Source organism: Corapipo altera, unplaced genomic scaffold (assembly GCF_003945725.1).
Source record: "Corapipo altera isolate COAL_440 unplaced genomic scaffold, ASM394572v1 1, whole genome shotgun sequence".
Lineage (NCBI taxonomy): Eukaryota > Metazoa > Chordata > Aves > Passeriformes > Pipridae > Corapipo > Corapipo altera.
In genome coordinates this window covers 12785564-12800499 of record NW_020884873.1, presented here as the reverse complement: position 1 = coordinate 12800499, position 14936 = coordinate 12785564, and the positions used below count along the sequence as shown (strand labels likewise).

The 14936-nt window shown below is 37.3% G+C and overlaps 2 protein-coding genes across 7 annotated transcripts in view; one reads left to right on the top strand and one right to left on the bottom strand.

Moving 5' to 3' along the window:
* The window catches only part of APPL2 (adaptor protein, phosphotyrosine interacting with PH domain and leucine zipper 2), a 33623-nt gene extending 30558 nt beyond the window's left edge, over positions 1 to 3065 (top strand). Inside the window, exons 20-21 of the mRNA XM_027655361.1 lie at positions 664 to 711; positions 1520 to 3065. Of these exons, the coding sequence (XP_027511162.1) occupies positions 664 to 711; positions 1520 to 1648 (177 nt within the window). The 3' untranslated portion in view covers positions 1649 to 3065. The remainder of the gene's footprint in view (positions 1 to 663; positions 712 to 1519) is intronic.
* WASHC4 (WASH complex subunit 4) overlaps positions 2 to 14936 on the bottom strand; it is a 42170-nt gene continuing 27235 nt past the window's right edge. For 2 of the 6 annotated variants that reach the window (XM_027655310.1, XM_027655347.1), the window contains 10 exons: positions 14665 to 14769; positions 13655 to 13789; positions 12808 to 12916; positions 12286 to 12352; positions 11484 to 11570; positions 10829 to 10976; positions 9456 to 9552; positions 8778 to 8974; positions 7780 to 7879; positions 4076 to 6348 (listed from right to left, as the gene is read on the bottom strand). In XM_027655310.1, the coding sequence (XP_027511111.1) occupies positions 6281 to 6348; positions 7780 to 7879; positions 8778 to 8974; positions 9456 to 9552; positions 10829 to 10976; positions 11484 to 11570; positions 12286 to 12352; positions 12808 to 12916; positions 13655 to 13789; positions 14665 to 14769 (1113 nt within the window). In that variant the 3' untranslated portion in view covers positions 4076 to 6280. Of the gene's footprint in view, positions 1673 to 1831; positions 1929 to 3107; positions 4038 to 4075; positions 6349 to 7779; positions 7880 to 8777; positions 8975 to 9455; positions 9553 to 10828; positions 10977 to 11483; positions 11571 to 12285; positions 12353 to 12807; positions 12917 to 13654; positions 13790 to 14664; positions 14770 to 14936 lie in introns of those variants that run through there. The other 4 variants (XM_027655330.1, XM_027655338.1, XM_027655317.1 and 1 more) reach the window with 4 other exon arrangements.

Here is a 14936-nt window from a genome sequence, read left to right as displayed (position 1 = left end):
ATAACATTTAATAAACTACTTTATTTAGAAAACAGGTCTTTGGCTTCTTGGCTTACACATCTGGGAAACAGTGCTACAGAAGCAAGAGCAGCTCAATTTCTTGCCAAGAAAACACGTTAGCATGCAAGCCTTTGATGGCTTTTGTCTAAAACGGACCAGATTTACTGATAATGCAGCAGCATGTACAACAAGGAAGCAAGGATGGGATTGCTAATACCAGAATTAAGAGAGAGGGGAAATTGTCTAGCAGCAGCACTAACAAAAAGGAATGTCAGCTATGTTGAGACAGGTACCTCTGTGAAACTTTCACAGACAAGGCAGCCATGCTGTGCTAACACCACGGGGTGTTTGCTGCATGCCATAACAACAGAAATAAGGAAGGGGGTGGAGAATTTTTGTATTAACAGTAGGAGCCTTACATGCACTCGCCTAGGTTTGGAAATGAAGTTTGGTGAATAAAACTAATTGAGTAGAGTACAAAGATTTACCAGCCTCAGTGAGCTCTGAAGCTGAATCCAAGATAGTTTTATTTTTCTATAGTTAGCATGGCAAATTGGTATTCACCTCTGCTTTTAGGCCTGGATTTAAGACTAAGTCCTAATTAAGGAACAAAAAAACCAAACCAAAATTAAACTGATTGTTACATATATTTCTTCTTTTTAGATTTGCTATGCCATCAGCTTGGGAAAAGAAATTATTGAGGCACAGAAGGTAAGTTTGTTTCATTCCCATGGCTGTGTGCTGATACATCATGGTCTGCTTTGTGGGTACCTGTGGTGTGCATAAGAAAAAAGAACTACTACTCCTAACGTGACATTTGCACAGACATTATTTGCAGACATTATTTGACACAGCAAAAATAAACTCCAGTTTGATTTCTCAGTAGCATGACTTGAGATAAAATGTGCCACCCCAAATCAAACTCAGAACTATGCAAATCCACTTGTTCGTGTTTGAAAGGGAGATGTGAGCAAAGTTTTCAAGAAAACAGACCAACTCTTTGGGATGAAGTGTAAAATCACACACATTGCTGTTTCACTTTTAGAAACTCATATTCTTTCCTCCCTTAGGGATGAAAAATCGAAGTGTTTTTCCACTTATAACAAATGGCAAAGTTATCCTGTCCCTTGTAGATACATTTTATCTATATAGAAGTGACATTAATACATTAATATTTGCTGTATATTTTTGCTGCTAAAATTTGAGAACAGGATGGGGGAATGAGCTTGTAGTCACAGGCAATAACCATGGGTATAACAAAAAAATCATTGAGACAGTTATTTTTCTCCTTGCTTTTCAGTAACTAAAGAGCAAAATTAATTTTTTTTTTCTTATGTACCCAAGAGGTGTCTTTACTTAAGCAAAAGGTATTATTTATGTTTCAAATCTTTAGAATAAAGGTTGTCCAAAAAAAAAAAAAAAAAAATTGCAAAATCTTAGCAAGAAGTACTGGAAATACTGGGAAACCTGTATTCTCAAATGCTGCTGCAGCCTGCTGACCTCTCTTCTTTTTCTTCAGGACCCAGAAGCATTAGCTCAGCTAATGAAGTCTGTACCATTAACAAATGATGGAAAGTTCATGCTTCTGAATGATCTGTCAGAAGAGGATGGCACCGTGCATGAAGGAGGGGAAGAATCAGAGGCATAAAAAGCTCCTGTCACTTCCTGCAGCCTGTGTGGGAGCAGCAAAAGCAGGGAGTCATTTTGCAAGGATCTCTGGTTTTCAGTCACCTGCGCACACCCAAGGCCAGCTTCTCTTTCCCTGCGGGAGAGCACACGGCGTCTCTGCAGCAGAGTTCCCTCTGGACTTCCAGTGGAACGACAGCAGGACTTGGCCTTCCAGGCATTTTGCATTTGTGAATGTGTAGGGTGTAGCTGTGTCTGGGACGCTGACAATCTTCAGGAAACGTTTCAGCCCAAGCCCCTTGGTGCTGGCAGGAGAGTGCAGCTGTCAGCCACCGAGGGGTAATGGCATTTCTTCACACACACACAGCAGCCCCCAGTTCCACTGAAATTCATGTGAGCTGTCAGCTCCTTTAACAAATATCAGGCCTCAACTTTCCTACCGTAGTCACTTTTCATAGTTTGCATGATTATGTGCATCTGAATGAAGGTTAAAAATGCACTATCTACTTTATTTCAGATGAAGTTATTTTTAGTCTAGTTGAAGTGTAACAAGATTTTGTGTTAGCCTATTTACAAAACAATTTGTTAAACACTAAATTTTTCCTATTAATATAATCTATTTTTATATTGCATCTAGAATAAGCTTACAAAACAAATCTAAGTGCCTACTCTTACCTTCATGGGGACCACACTCACATTCTGTAATTAAGTAATGGACATAATGTACCTCCTTGATTTATTATTCTAAATACCACTGACATGCAAACCTCAGAAGCAGTCAACAAATGTGGCATGTTAGTTGTGTACAGTTCTTCTATGGTTAGGTTTCTTAAACATTAAGTTGCCAGAGATGGTAATAGTAGGGCAAATAAGTACTTTTATAGTAAGAATTCTTTGTATTTTTAACATTGTGGTGACGTGCAACAGCTGAGTCTACCAGCAATCTTTGGTTTTAAGAAACTGAGCAATAAAATGTTAGATAAGTCTACAATGCATTGACAAGTCTCATAGTACCTTCCTGAGATTAGATACTAGAGACCTTTGGCTAATAAGTTTACATTTTTTTTCCTTCCTGAAAACATGAGCAAGTGTACTTTGCAAGAACAAACAAAAATAAAAATAAACAAACAGCTGTTATGGGGGGAGGGGTGTAATCTGTAGCATAGTTTGTGTTAATCAAGATGAGGTATCTAGAAAAAATGGCTGAAATTCTTCAAACTTAATTTAACTCTTCTCAGTCACTTACTAGGAGAGTACATTTTCTATAAGCAGAATCTATGCAACAGTATCTGAAAGATCCCAGTTTGAAAGTGTTTGATGTGGAATAAATTTAATTTAACTGGTTACTGAATGTTTAAAAGAACCCTGGAAGAAACCTGTTAGTAACTAACACAAAAACTTCTTTATAAATAAAAGTTGAAGCTGTCTTATTAAAAACATTAACACCTGTTAACCTGGCGTTACTCAAGACACTAAGAATGAGGTTCTCAAAATTGCATTTATTAACACAGTTTTATGTACATGTTCTCTACTCACAAACCAAAGAGACTTAAGTAACAAAATACCCTTTTGTACAATGAGTTAGGAAACACTGAGTAAGTATTACATTTGGTCCTTTGTACCTGAGAAGCTGAAAACAGCCTTTGATGGACATCTGATGAAACTCAAATTTACTTCTGGTTACAGACTGCATTAGGACCTCCAGAATCTACCCTTCAGCACCAGCAGTTTGACCAGCTGGGTGCTGCAGGGGCCATCACTTGTCACCAGTCCCTGCAAAGGCCTTGATCTTGGGGCTGGAAGGGAGTTGGGTGTCTGTGCTCTGCTCCCCCAGCCACCATCCTGCAAGGGGGACAGGTAAGGCAGCCCGGGGCTCCTGGCACAAATGGCACAGCACCGTGTGGGAAGGAGGGTGCAAGACCTCTGGCAGAGCAGCTGCTGCCACTTCCACATGCAGCAGCCTGGTCACAAGACTGAACACATGAGGGCAGTGGTGGCAGCTGCCTGCTGGAGCCTGGCCTTCAGCCTGTTCCACCCATCCTGAAGGGGAAAAGACCTAGAGGTGTTTTATGTACCTGCAACACCTCATCATCCTCACATCAGCCCTGGCAATTTCAAGCGAGCATGTCTGGTTTAGTCTGGGGGATATTTTGTTTTAGCTCCATCGTCTCATCTCCACATGACTGGTTAAGGGTCCATTTTGTTCCTGTAACTGGAACAGGAGGGCAAAAGCAATGAGAAGAGTAGTAGCACCACAGCATGAATTTTGCACCTCTTCCATATCCTTGTGGGGGGAATAAAGGACGTAATGCAATTCAGTGTCACATGTGACACAGTGGTGGGTGTGACATCCAAACCCGGGACCCACCTTGTATTTCACACGAGGAAAGTCAGTCTGTGTGTATATGCTGCTACATGACAAAGAGAAAGAAGGAAATACAAACTACACTCCTGTATTAGCAAGAATAGCTCTATTATCACTGTACATATTTGTGTATGTATATATTTTTGCCACATAGAGTATACATTCAGGTCTCCCAGATTGAACAAGCTTCTATAAAAATAGGCTGTCTTTCCTCTAGAATTTCCATCACCAGAACCAAATTAATTTGTTGACCACTATACATTAACACAATACTCAGTTCACCTTATGTTCAACAGTCTGACCTTTCCAAGATAGTGTGTTTCAAAAAAAAAAAAAAAAAATGGAGAAGGGAGAATACAAGCGCAGATTAGAGTGTGGGTCTCGTCTCGACTGCACACAGTGACCTAGTGAGGCCATCCTGGGGGAAATGAACACCACCTGCATGTGATTCTGCCACTGCTGTGGAAGAAGGAAAGGTAGTGTTTGGCCATTCCACTCCAAGACTTCAGATGAGAGAGGAATATGGAAGTATGTGCACAGCTACTGCAGCAGTATGGAAATGAGCAGCGAGAATGCTGATCTCGGCAGTGCTACTGAGTGTTCAGTGCGGGCACAGTTTGGTCAAAAAAGAAAATGTACACAAATTAAAAAAAGAACAAAACTGTATCAAAGTAAAAAAAAAGCAAAAATATAAATCAAGTAATGCAGCATTCTTTAGGGCAGTTATAATGAATAAAAAAAACCAAAACACTTTAATGAGCCCAGCTGATTTTAACAGTCCAGGAAGCTTCTCTGTCATGTTTTCAGAACCAACAAATGGAACTTTCATATCAGTCTGGTCTTTCCAGTTGTGACAAAACATTCATCCGTGCTGTCTGAATGTTGAAGTGACTGGCAGGAAAGGGTGAATCAGAAGTACATCAGGAATTGTCTTAACTAGTGACCCAAGAGTGGGTGGAACAATTTGAGCCATTAAAACAAGTATTAAAGCAAGTATGGTCTAAAAACATAGTTAATAGTGCCAAAAAAAAAAAACCAACCCAAGGGTAATTCTCAACTGAACTGCCTAGAGTAGGTTATTCTAGTTAGTAAGACCTAGAATTGTTTTATGTTCTGGGAGATTAAAACACACTTATATCTTTTAATGAAAGTTGTGTTTTCTTTTAAGCTAAGTCTAGCTACTTAAGTTAGGAATCTGAGTAACTCTTGCACAATCTAGAACCTCTACTTGCAGGCATGAACAGATGTTATATAGAGTTCTCACAGTGTTCAGCAGCTTCTGAGCCTGCAGTGCAAGTATTGTTAATAAAGAGGCATGTAAGACTGTATGAACAACACAGACAGTACAACAGACCTACAAAGGCTGGAAATACAGAATTGAGGCTGAAACTTGCAATTAGGCACAACATATTCATGAACTGTAAGATCACTTAATAGTTACAGACACCCATCACAGTGTCTGGTCATAAAAGGAAGAGCTGATTGTGGTTCTGTCTTGGCTCTGGATCTCCTTACTTCTGTGGATGCAAATCAGACCTTCGGTATGAAATGAGAAGTGATTTGTCATGTTAACTTTTCTGGTTTTCCCATTCTTTGATAAGGAGGTAAAAACAGCAGGGGAAAATAAATGCCTGACAGGATCTTTAGTTCCACAGTACAAATACTAGCTATAGTAATAATAAGGGGGTTTGGAATAAATCAGCAGTAAGGACTTCCATTTTGTGTAATAGATTTAACATATATTCACAAGATACACTGTTAAATCTACAGTGTAATCTGTGACTGTATTAAATGCAGCAGGGCTGCACAATAACATGTCTGAATTATTTTTTGGACAACAGATACACACAATATCTTGATTCAATTTGTTTTCTGGTTGAAGAGATGCACCAGTTCAAATCTTGGACAAAACAGCCTGTGAGTTGGTTTGTGGGGGTTTTTTTTAATGCTGTGTTAGAGATGCAAGAATGCATCTAGAAATTAATAAGGGGTTTTTTTATCTGGATATTTTAAAATAACTACCTCCAAGGGCAACATTTTATATAATTATTTTCAATCTAAAGAAAGTGCTGTAAATAATGCAAACTCCTGAAAAATAGGAGTTTCTACAAGGAATACAGACAAACACAGACCTAGCCTCACTGGATGCTAGCATACTACTGTACATTTTCTCTTGGGTTTAACAAAGCAAGTAAATCAACTCTAGAGTTTTTACCCCTACAGAGTGTTACTGATGATGACAAGAACACGAGTTATTTGAGTAAGTAATCACCACTCGTACCAGCCATGTCATTTCACAACAGGCTCTGTAGGCGTAGAGTTGGAAAGATCTCCATTGCTTGCTTTACCAGATTCTTCTACAAAAATAAAAAAGACATGGATCATGTTTAACATTTTAATCAAAGCATTAAAAAACTTTAGCATATATATATTATGCTGATGTCATAACAAGCCTTGATGCAGCATTTCATGGTCAGTATATGTAAAGTGACCTTACAGCACAAAGGGTCCTGGCCCTAAGAAGAAATCTATATTCGGGGTGAAAGGTTCTTCAGTCAGCAGCACTTGCCTAGAAGTTACACATACTCCCTCACACATTTTGCAGAGTCCAAGTCCAAATGTCACAGTATAAGGCAAAGATATTACAGTGTTCAAAACTTTCCACCCTGGTATGCGTTTCAAATTTTTCTCATCACAAAACACATTTCTTGGAGAACTGAACAGGTATCACAACAGTGAATATTCATCCTAAAATATAATTAAGTAACAGATGTTCTACAGAATGCTTTCCTACAGACACCAGAGTAGCATGTCTATTCTTACCACAATGCTTGGAGTTCTTTGGCTTTTTTGTTTTTTTTTTGAGTTGAATGATTATTTGAGCAACTTCACTGAATATGATCGAATATAAATTCTTGCTAAGAAATTTCTTTCTTTACAAACTGTTTTCCTAGTGCAGAAGAAAACTGGTCTTTTCCTCCAGTGACTGTAATCACACAGGTCACTTATGCTTTTGTTAAAACTATAGTGGAAAATTATCTACCAATTCAATTTTTAATACACTGCTATCTGAGTTTCTAAGTAATAACTTGTGACTGAACTGCATTTCTGTATCTTCATCCTTAAGAGCACTGATTTCTTTGGAAAGAATTTTCCCATACCCAAGAGAATCTTTCAGAATTCATGAGGGAGAATATATAAGCAAGAATAATAAACGCAAGAGACCCACAGCACCTAGTCAAGAGACCATAACACAAAGTAGGATCTTACCCTTGGAATACATAAGTCAATGGGAGACAAAACATATCATAAACATTCGAATAAATATAGTAACTGCATCATCTGCCTCTGTAAGTTGAAAAACAGCTGGTAAACAACAGGTGAAAAACACCACTTTATGTCACACCAGCTAAGGTTGTACAGTAAAAGGTGTCATCGTCAACATTGGTAACTGAGGGGGTAAGTATGATGCTGAAGTTCCTGAACTTCATATTACTGCAAGTATATTCTCCCTGTCCCAGACTTTTTGGGGTTTGTAGGGTTTTTTGTGGTGTTGCTTTTTTCCTACACCCCAGAAGCCGAGCTTGAAATTCACCTGTTCCAAAGAAGGCCTTCATGAGTGGTTCTTGACTTCTCTATCACCCTTGGCCCCACAAATCCCCTTCTGAAATACTGAATCAACCCACCAGCAAGAAAGTAGCTATGGAAAAAAGAAAAAAAAAAGCACCCTTCCTACTAAGTCCCACACTCTCATGAGCCAAAATGTTCTATGTGTAGCATTCGCTCACCTTCTTTTTCTTTCTTTTCCTGGCTTTCTTCTGCTGCAGTTTTATCTGCTCTGAAAAAAATTCTTGCACTACTTAGTGAAAAATAAAGGAGTTCAAATTCCTAAGGGAAAAGATAAAGAAGAGGAGCATCAGAAGAATGAATTTGCAGACAGATACCAATGGGATTTTTCAGGAGCATTTTAGGCAACTAGATTTCAGTATCTTAAATCTCTTAAATGCTCATGAGAAAAAAAAAAAAAAAAAAAAATAATCTTTCTCCATTCATACCTTATTCACATGCATTTTACAAAGCAAATGTCAGCCCTTCCTTGAAAGGGCAACTTAGGCAAAGCAGCATCACTGTGATCTTGATCAGTTTTTGAACAAGGTTCAGTGATGAGTTTTCTTAACACAGAGGACCAAACACAGTGCACACTCCTGGGAATCATGAGAACATACAGGGCTTTATCTACTTCAACAACAGACAGAATGTAACCATGGGCTGTATAAATAGCCAACTACAGATTTATCCCATAGCCTTCTCAAATCAAGACAGAGAAAGCACCACACCACAGAGCAGCAATGCTTCAAAATTCAAATGGATCTTTCCTCCAGTTGACAGCTAATGCATCATTCAACTTAGCAGCTCAAGCTTAACACACAGGCAACTCTGAGGGTTCACAGTGTTATGTAAAATCTTTTTACACAAAATTTAACCAAAAAGTTATTCTCTCCTATTTAAGCTAATTTAGAATTTAGCTGCATTAGATTTCAAACTCCATGGGACAAAGAATTCCATTCAACTAGGTCTTCCCGCTCCACTCAAATATCACAAACACTGACGACTTCTCCTTTGGACCACACATCTCAAGTGTTTATATTCGTTTTGCACTGTTGCTGTAGACAATGCTTTGGTTTTTGTTCTCTATAAGATCTGTCAGAAAACAGATACCTGATTTGTGATGAACAAGTGCTGAAGTCAATAAAGAACAGAATAGAGAACTAGGCCAATGCTGTACCTGTAAACAAACTTCCAGTCGCTTGTGGGTAAGGTTCATAGTTTGTAGTAGTTTTTCATCTTGATTAGTGGACTGCACGTTCTGTTGTTTAGCTACTGCTCTTATTTCCTTCACATACTTTTCTCTAACAGACTGGAACCAGTGCAGAGAATCAAACTCCTGGTATTGATCCAAAAGCTTCAGAATGTAAGCCACACCTAGTCATTAACAAACCACGTACCAAAGTCAACATGCAATTTGCAAAACATTTTGTGAACATCTTTTATGGATCAGCCCAAGCTGATAATTCCCCCACAAATATAATTTAAATTGCAGTTAATTTACAATTAAATTTATCAGATCAGGGAAAAAAAAATAATCACACTAAGGAACAAGCTTCAGTTTTCTAACACCTCACAACTCCAAATACTTGCATTCCTTCTCATCTGGCTGAGATCCACAGAAATTTGGAAACACCAATATATGATAAAACTGTCTGCTTCCATACACAGCTATTCCATGCTCAGGAGTTTCTGAACACAACCATAACCCTCAAATTCACTGTGCTGAAGCCAAGACAAATAAAATTTAAATGACGGAATTTTTAATTATGGGAACAGACAAAGTATAAACAAATCTTTTCTTGCAAATATCCATTATGTTGGCTTACTAAAGGCTACTGAGTGTGCTGCAACTTACCCATGGCAAACCCATCATCAGTGAAAGCTGCTCCACTTTTGTTCTTCTTATTCAATTTCTCCTTGCAACTGATTGAATGCTCTACAAAATTGACGGTCTGAAAGAGTGAAAAGCTGTCTTGGAATCACAAAGAGAGACTCACAAATTTCACAAGACATTCACACACATGGTGCTACCTATGAATATAATTGCATGCCCAAAGCTGTGCTAATTGTGTGGCCCATCCCTATGCATTTTTGTACTAAAACTTGTCCTTTTTCTAGATTTTTTTTTTTTTTGGAAGAAAGTAAGTAAAGCTTTGGAAAACATTTGCATATGTGTAAGTAAAAAAAAAAAAGGTAGATATTTATGTTCACTGTTCTTTTCAGATTCTGTTACTTCATATTCTCTTGATGATTACTAGAGGTAAACATATGAACAAGTAAAGGATAATTAAAATAGCCCAGGTTCCTGGAAAGCTTAAAATAAAATAGTCTTTCAAAGCTACTGCTGCTATTTCACTTTGTTTAGAAAACAGTAGAAATATTCCAACAGTCTTAAATTTACAACGATGTTGTACAATAGATCCAGTGATTGGTATCTGTTTGAATATGCAATAACTACTCTTGAGACATGGAAATGTGAGTAAATTAACTTCCTGAAAACCTATGACAGTTTCAAGTTTAACTACACTGAAATGCCTTTTCAAAACTAAAATGGATGGTATATTCCTGAAACTGTATTTATCACAAAAAATTCCTCAGAAGAAAAGGAAAAAGAACAAAAGTATTTGTCATGAGCCTTTATTTTTCCTCACTTCTATGACCATGACATACCTGTCCTCTCACAGTCTTAAGTTTATGGCTCATCGACACTACTGAATTAGTTTCTAAAATGGGATGTTACATATCAATCTGTCTAGATCATTTTGGCCTTTAAACTGAACTCTTCCAAATGCTCAGAATGCTGGACTCAAGTGTCCATCACCTCCATTTAGTTGATCTCTTTCTAAGCAAAGCTTATTAGCAAAAGCGGGTCCAACTGCAACAGAGAAGGCCCCAATTTTACTGCATTAGAACATGACACTAAAAGAGCCTAAAGATACCCAATGGGATGCAGAAAGAGCAGACACAAGAATAACATGGTTTTAAACTCACTTGGCTTCTCCAAATTTCATTCAGGGAGAAGTAGCTTTTCTACAAGCACCTTTTTAGTGCTAGTATGTGAATTGAGGTAAATAAAGAAAAACATTGCTTTGGACAACTATCAACAACACCACGCTCAAAACAATAATGTAGAATATGATAGTCAACAGTCTAATACAAAATATTTAAACACAAACCTGATCTGATAAATTTCTTTAAAATAAGTCCTGGTACAGTGCAAATACTCACCAGTGGGGGAACAATTATGTAGAAGTTCCGCAAATGCATGTTCTTTGGACTGCGGAATTCCGGAGCAAATACATCCACAAGCATTTTGAAGTACTCTGTTCCTTCTGCAAAGTTACGTGTGAGGTCACTGAGCACAGAGTCCAACTGCCTGCAGAGGGTAAGCAATGTGTTACCTGGTTTCTGCTAGAAGTTTCTCTGCTTACTCACTTCTTGGGATAACAGCCCTCTCTTCACCCTTTGCTACACCCGCAGTCCAGTATTTGGAAAAGAGTACCCTTCCTCCACAGCCAATTTGAATCATGTTTCTTGATTTAATTTCCTCAAGAAAGCTCTATGAATAGAATATTTGCATTTTTTCTACCTGAGGCCCCACGCATTCAAAAAGCAGAAATCAGACACGTGGTGAAGAAAGTTTGTTAGCCTTTAACAACAAGGATTTCATCAGGACACCAGGCTCTAACAGTCTGTTAGTTCCAGTCCCACTTCATATTTTCAAAACAACTCCTTCTGTTTTCTCTGCTTTGAAGCAAATATTTTTGCATAAAGGCAGCTGAACTTTTAACACACATACATAATACCTGCATTTATAAACAGAAGGTTAAAATTCTCTCATCCCATCCCTGCCCCAGACCTCAAAGGTATGATGTCAGTGTACCTTGCTGCTTTTCGTGTTTCTTCTGAGAGTCCTTCTTCTTTCACCAGCTCTTCAAAGTTAACAATATCCTCCAGATCAGGAACAAACCTGAAAACTTACTTTGTTAAGATTATGCTCAACTGTCTATGTTCACTGAAGTATCTACCCCTAATTTATAATTCAATTAATTTAATCTTCTTGGCTTGAACTACTTACTTCAAGTTATATCATATCTGCCATACCATTTTCATCCAGGCACTATTAGCCTCACTTCTAAACACATACACACCATTATTTGTACTTCTCCTTTTACTGGACTACCATCTCCTCTGTATCTTTTGATGCTCTTAGTAACTAAGTTTAATATTAATTTGCAAAAAACCTATTTCTTACTATGTAAAAGTCACTATGTTTTGATAACCTTCTATAAGCACAGACAATATCTATACAGAAAAAAGACATAGTTTTTCCAAGTTCCTCAAGGCTTGTATTATTTTTCCTTAATACGCCCTTGAAGTGATTAACATCAGAAATTACTGACTTAAAGACTAATGTCTTATGTGTACATTCTATTAACTTTTTTCCAGGGTTCTTCCATAGAATTTCTTTTATTTTTAGTAGTTTATGGCAATGATTTTACAGTTCTGAATTCCAGCACTGTCCGATAATTCCTCTTGAATGAAGGCCTTTTCAAAATAGACCTTTCAAATAGACCTTTTCAAAATTTATTGGGGATGGATAAGAATCTAGGGAATACCAACAAGAATAGGGAGCAAAGGAATGAGGAGGAGTAAACAGAAAAATGAAGTATTTGTGGAAGTACCTAATTGCACTACTACAGCAGTGAAGTCCACCAGATCTTATCATTCGTACATAACCCATAGCATTGCCTTTAAAAACAAGAAAAAACAAAGAAGCAATTTGAAATGACTTAAATACACACACACAGTTTTCACAGCTCCTATAAGCTCTGAAATGTAAATTAATCTAATACTTTAGCTGGGTATATGGCCAATTTTTTAAGTACATGAACTTAACAGTTTTATGTTTTTTACTAGCAAATGCACTCCATATGGATAAAAGTCAGTTCCATTAACATAAAGAAAAGAGCTGAAAAGGGAAGAGGAATGTTTGCAAGCTGTAAGTATATTTTGGATTGAGACATGCAAATGACATTACTGTGTAATTAGGTGAGAGCATTTATTTAGCATGGGCTACAAGTGAACTACTTTCCATCTGACTGAAATTAAATGTAGGTTTAGCCTGAGCTAAAAGTTCAGCTACTAGGCCATGAAGATCTCTTTCACTTAATAACATTTGTAACATCTTAGATAGCATTTCATACCAATTTGACTTATGAGTTGCCTGAACTGGTCAAGATAGCTCTGGCCATCCGGGGTTATTCCAAGTTTTCTGATGCCACGGTTGAATTTATCTGCTCTTTCAAAGGGATACTAGAAAAATATTTTAGAATCATTTGTAAGAATAATTACTTATCATTAGGAAAAAAAGTATTCATCATATCAATACAATTCTATTTGCAATGTAGTCTTACTTCACATCTACAGCTTCATTTTTTTAATAAATTATACACCTGTTTGTCTGTATCACATGACAAAAGTCATTTGGCTAAGTCATTTCTGCAAGTTGAGAAGTAAAATATAAGTGTTACTGAGAACAAGAAAGTATTCCTAAGAGAAATAAGCACATGACATCCAAAGAAGCCAGCAGTCCATTTTACTAAATACATAGGCTTCAAATTTTTCAGAAATCTATTTTCTAGCAGGGAAAAATAGGACCCTCATCCCCAAATCCTAACGTATTGGAATGAGTACTACACGTTCACACCATTTTAGATTCAATTTGAATAAGCTTATTATTCAAAACTGACAACTATTAAGCATGTTTTGTACCAGAAATTTAGAACCTCCAATAAACTACTACCCCATCAAATCATCCTTTTCAGGTCACTCCGAGAATGATTTTAGCCAGCCTCACGTTTACAGAGCAGACAGAATGAAACCATCCTGAATACAGACATTTGTAACACTGCATTTTGCTAGGACAAAAGATGTCACTTTGTATGGAGATACACAAATAATAGGAGTGTTATGGTTTGGTGCACCTTCAGTCACATAAAAGTAGCACTTCTTATAGCCAAGTTACTCTCAAGCGTTCAAAAACTACAATACCTTGTGATCATTTTGATCCTTGACTTCCCTGAAGAATCTGATGTCTTTGATAAGTCTGGATTTGATATGTTCATCATACATGAACTGGCTAAAAATATAAAACTTTTTCCTCAAAAACTGGTAAGTGAAATTTACCTAGAAGACAAAAAGAAAAAAACCAGTCATATCAAGAAAGTTAGCAAAGTAACAAACACACCTAACAGCCTTTTTTCAGAAGATGCCTGAGTAACTTGTACTATAAGTTCTCAGCGTATTTTTTTAATTTCGCGGGTTTAAAAGAATAAAGAAAACCATTCTCCTGGAAGGCCTACTCTCTTTCAGGAAAGGTAGAGAGATCAAGGGACAAGTTCACTATTTCAGTCGATGACATACCCTACATAACCATTAGTTTGTCTGGAATATCCTGTAACTGCCCTTTTGAAGCAACACAAACATTTCAAGTTGAAATGGGCAGACACGCTCAACTTCTTCAGTCAAGTCACAGAATCTGCATAACCTCCTGACACACCTTTTTCACTTCCTCAAAGTTTTCTAAAACACTTGCCCATAAGGCAGAAGTACATTTCTATCCTACGTATTTCAATAGTTCTCTATCTGCATAAATAAGCTTACTCACAATTAGAAGTGAATAAATCTAGTACCAGGAAATGTAAAAGCACTTGAGAAACTGAAGCCCCCACTCTCAGAAGAATAGTGCAAAAAAACATTAAAACCTTATTTTTCTAATAATTTCCACTTTGAAAGTAATGACTTGAGAGTGGGTTCACTATTTCAGCAAGGTTCTTTTTTTTTTTGATAGGGCCAGAAGAATAGAAGAAAAAAAACCAGCAAAGAGGTAAAAGTTAAGCAGCAGACTGGAAAGCATCAACTTGAAAATATCTTTGGCACTGTATGGAGTTTATCACATTATTAAAACTGAACAATGACAAACTATTAGGAGATGCAGGATTTTGGAGGCTTTCATGCACAATTAAAAAAAATAATCCAACAACAGTGCAAAAGATACTCACTGTTGTGTTCATGATTCCTGTTCCGTGAGTTCGAATTGAATTAGCAATGTGCCGGATATTGATGGTGTTCAAGTGTTTGTTATTACTTGTTCTTTCAATGAAGATCTGGGAGGCACAGAGGGAAAAAGAAAGTTAATTACTCAAAACTGGTTCTGTGATATATTACCAATCTAAGTAGCACATATTCTGTTTCTGAAAGCAGCTGATAACTGGTGATTAGGGAAAGAACCAAAGAAATGCAGCATGCACAAACTTTATCTGGTAGGTTCTTC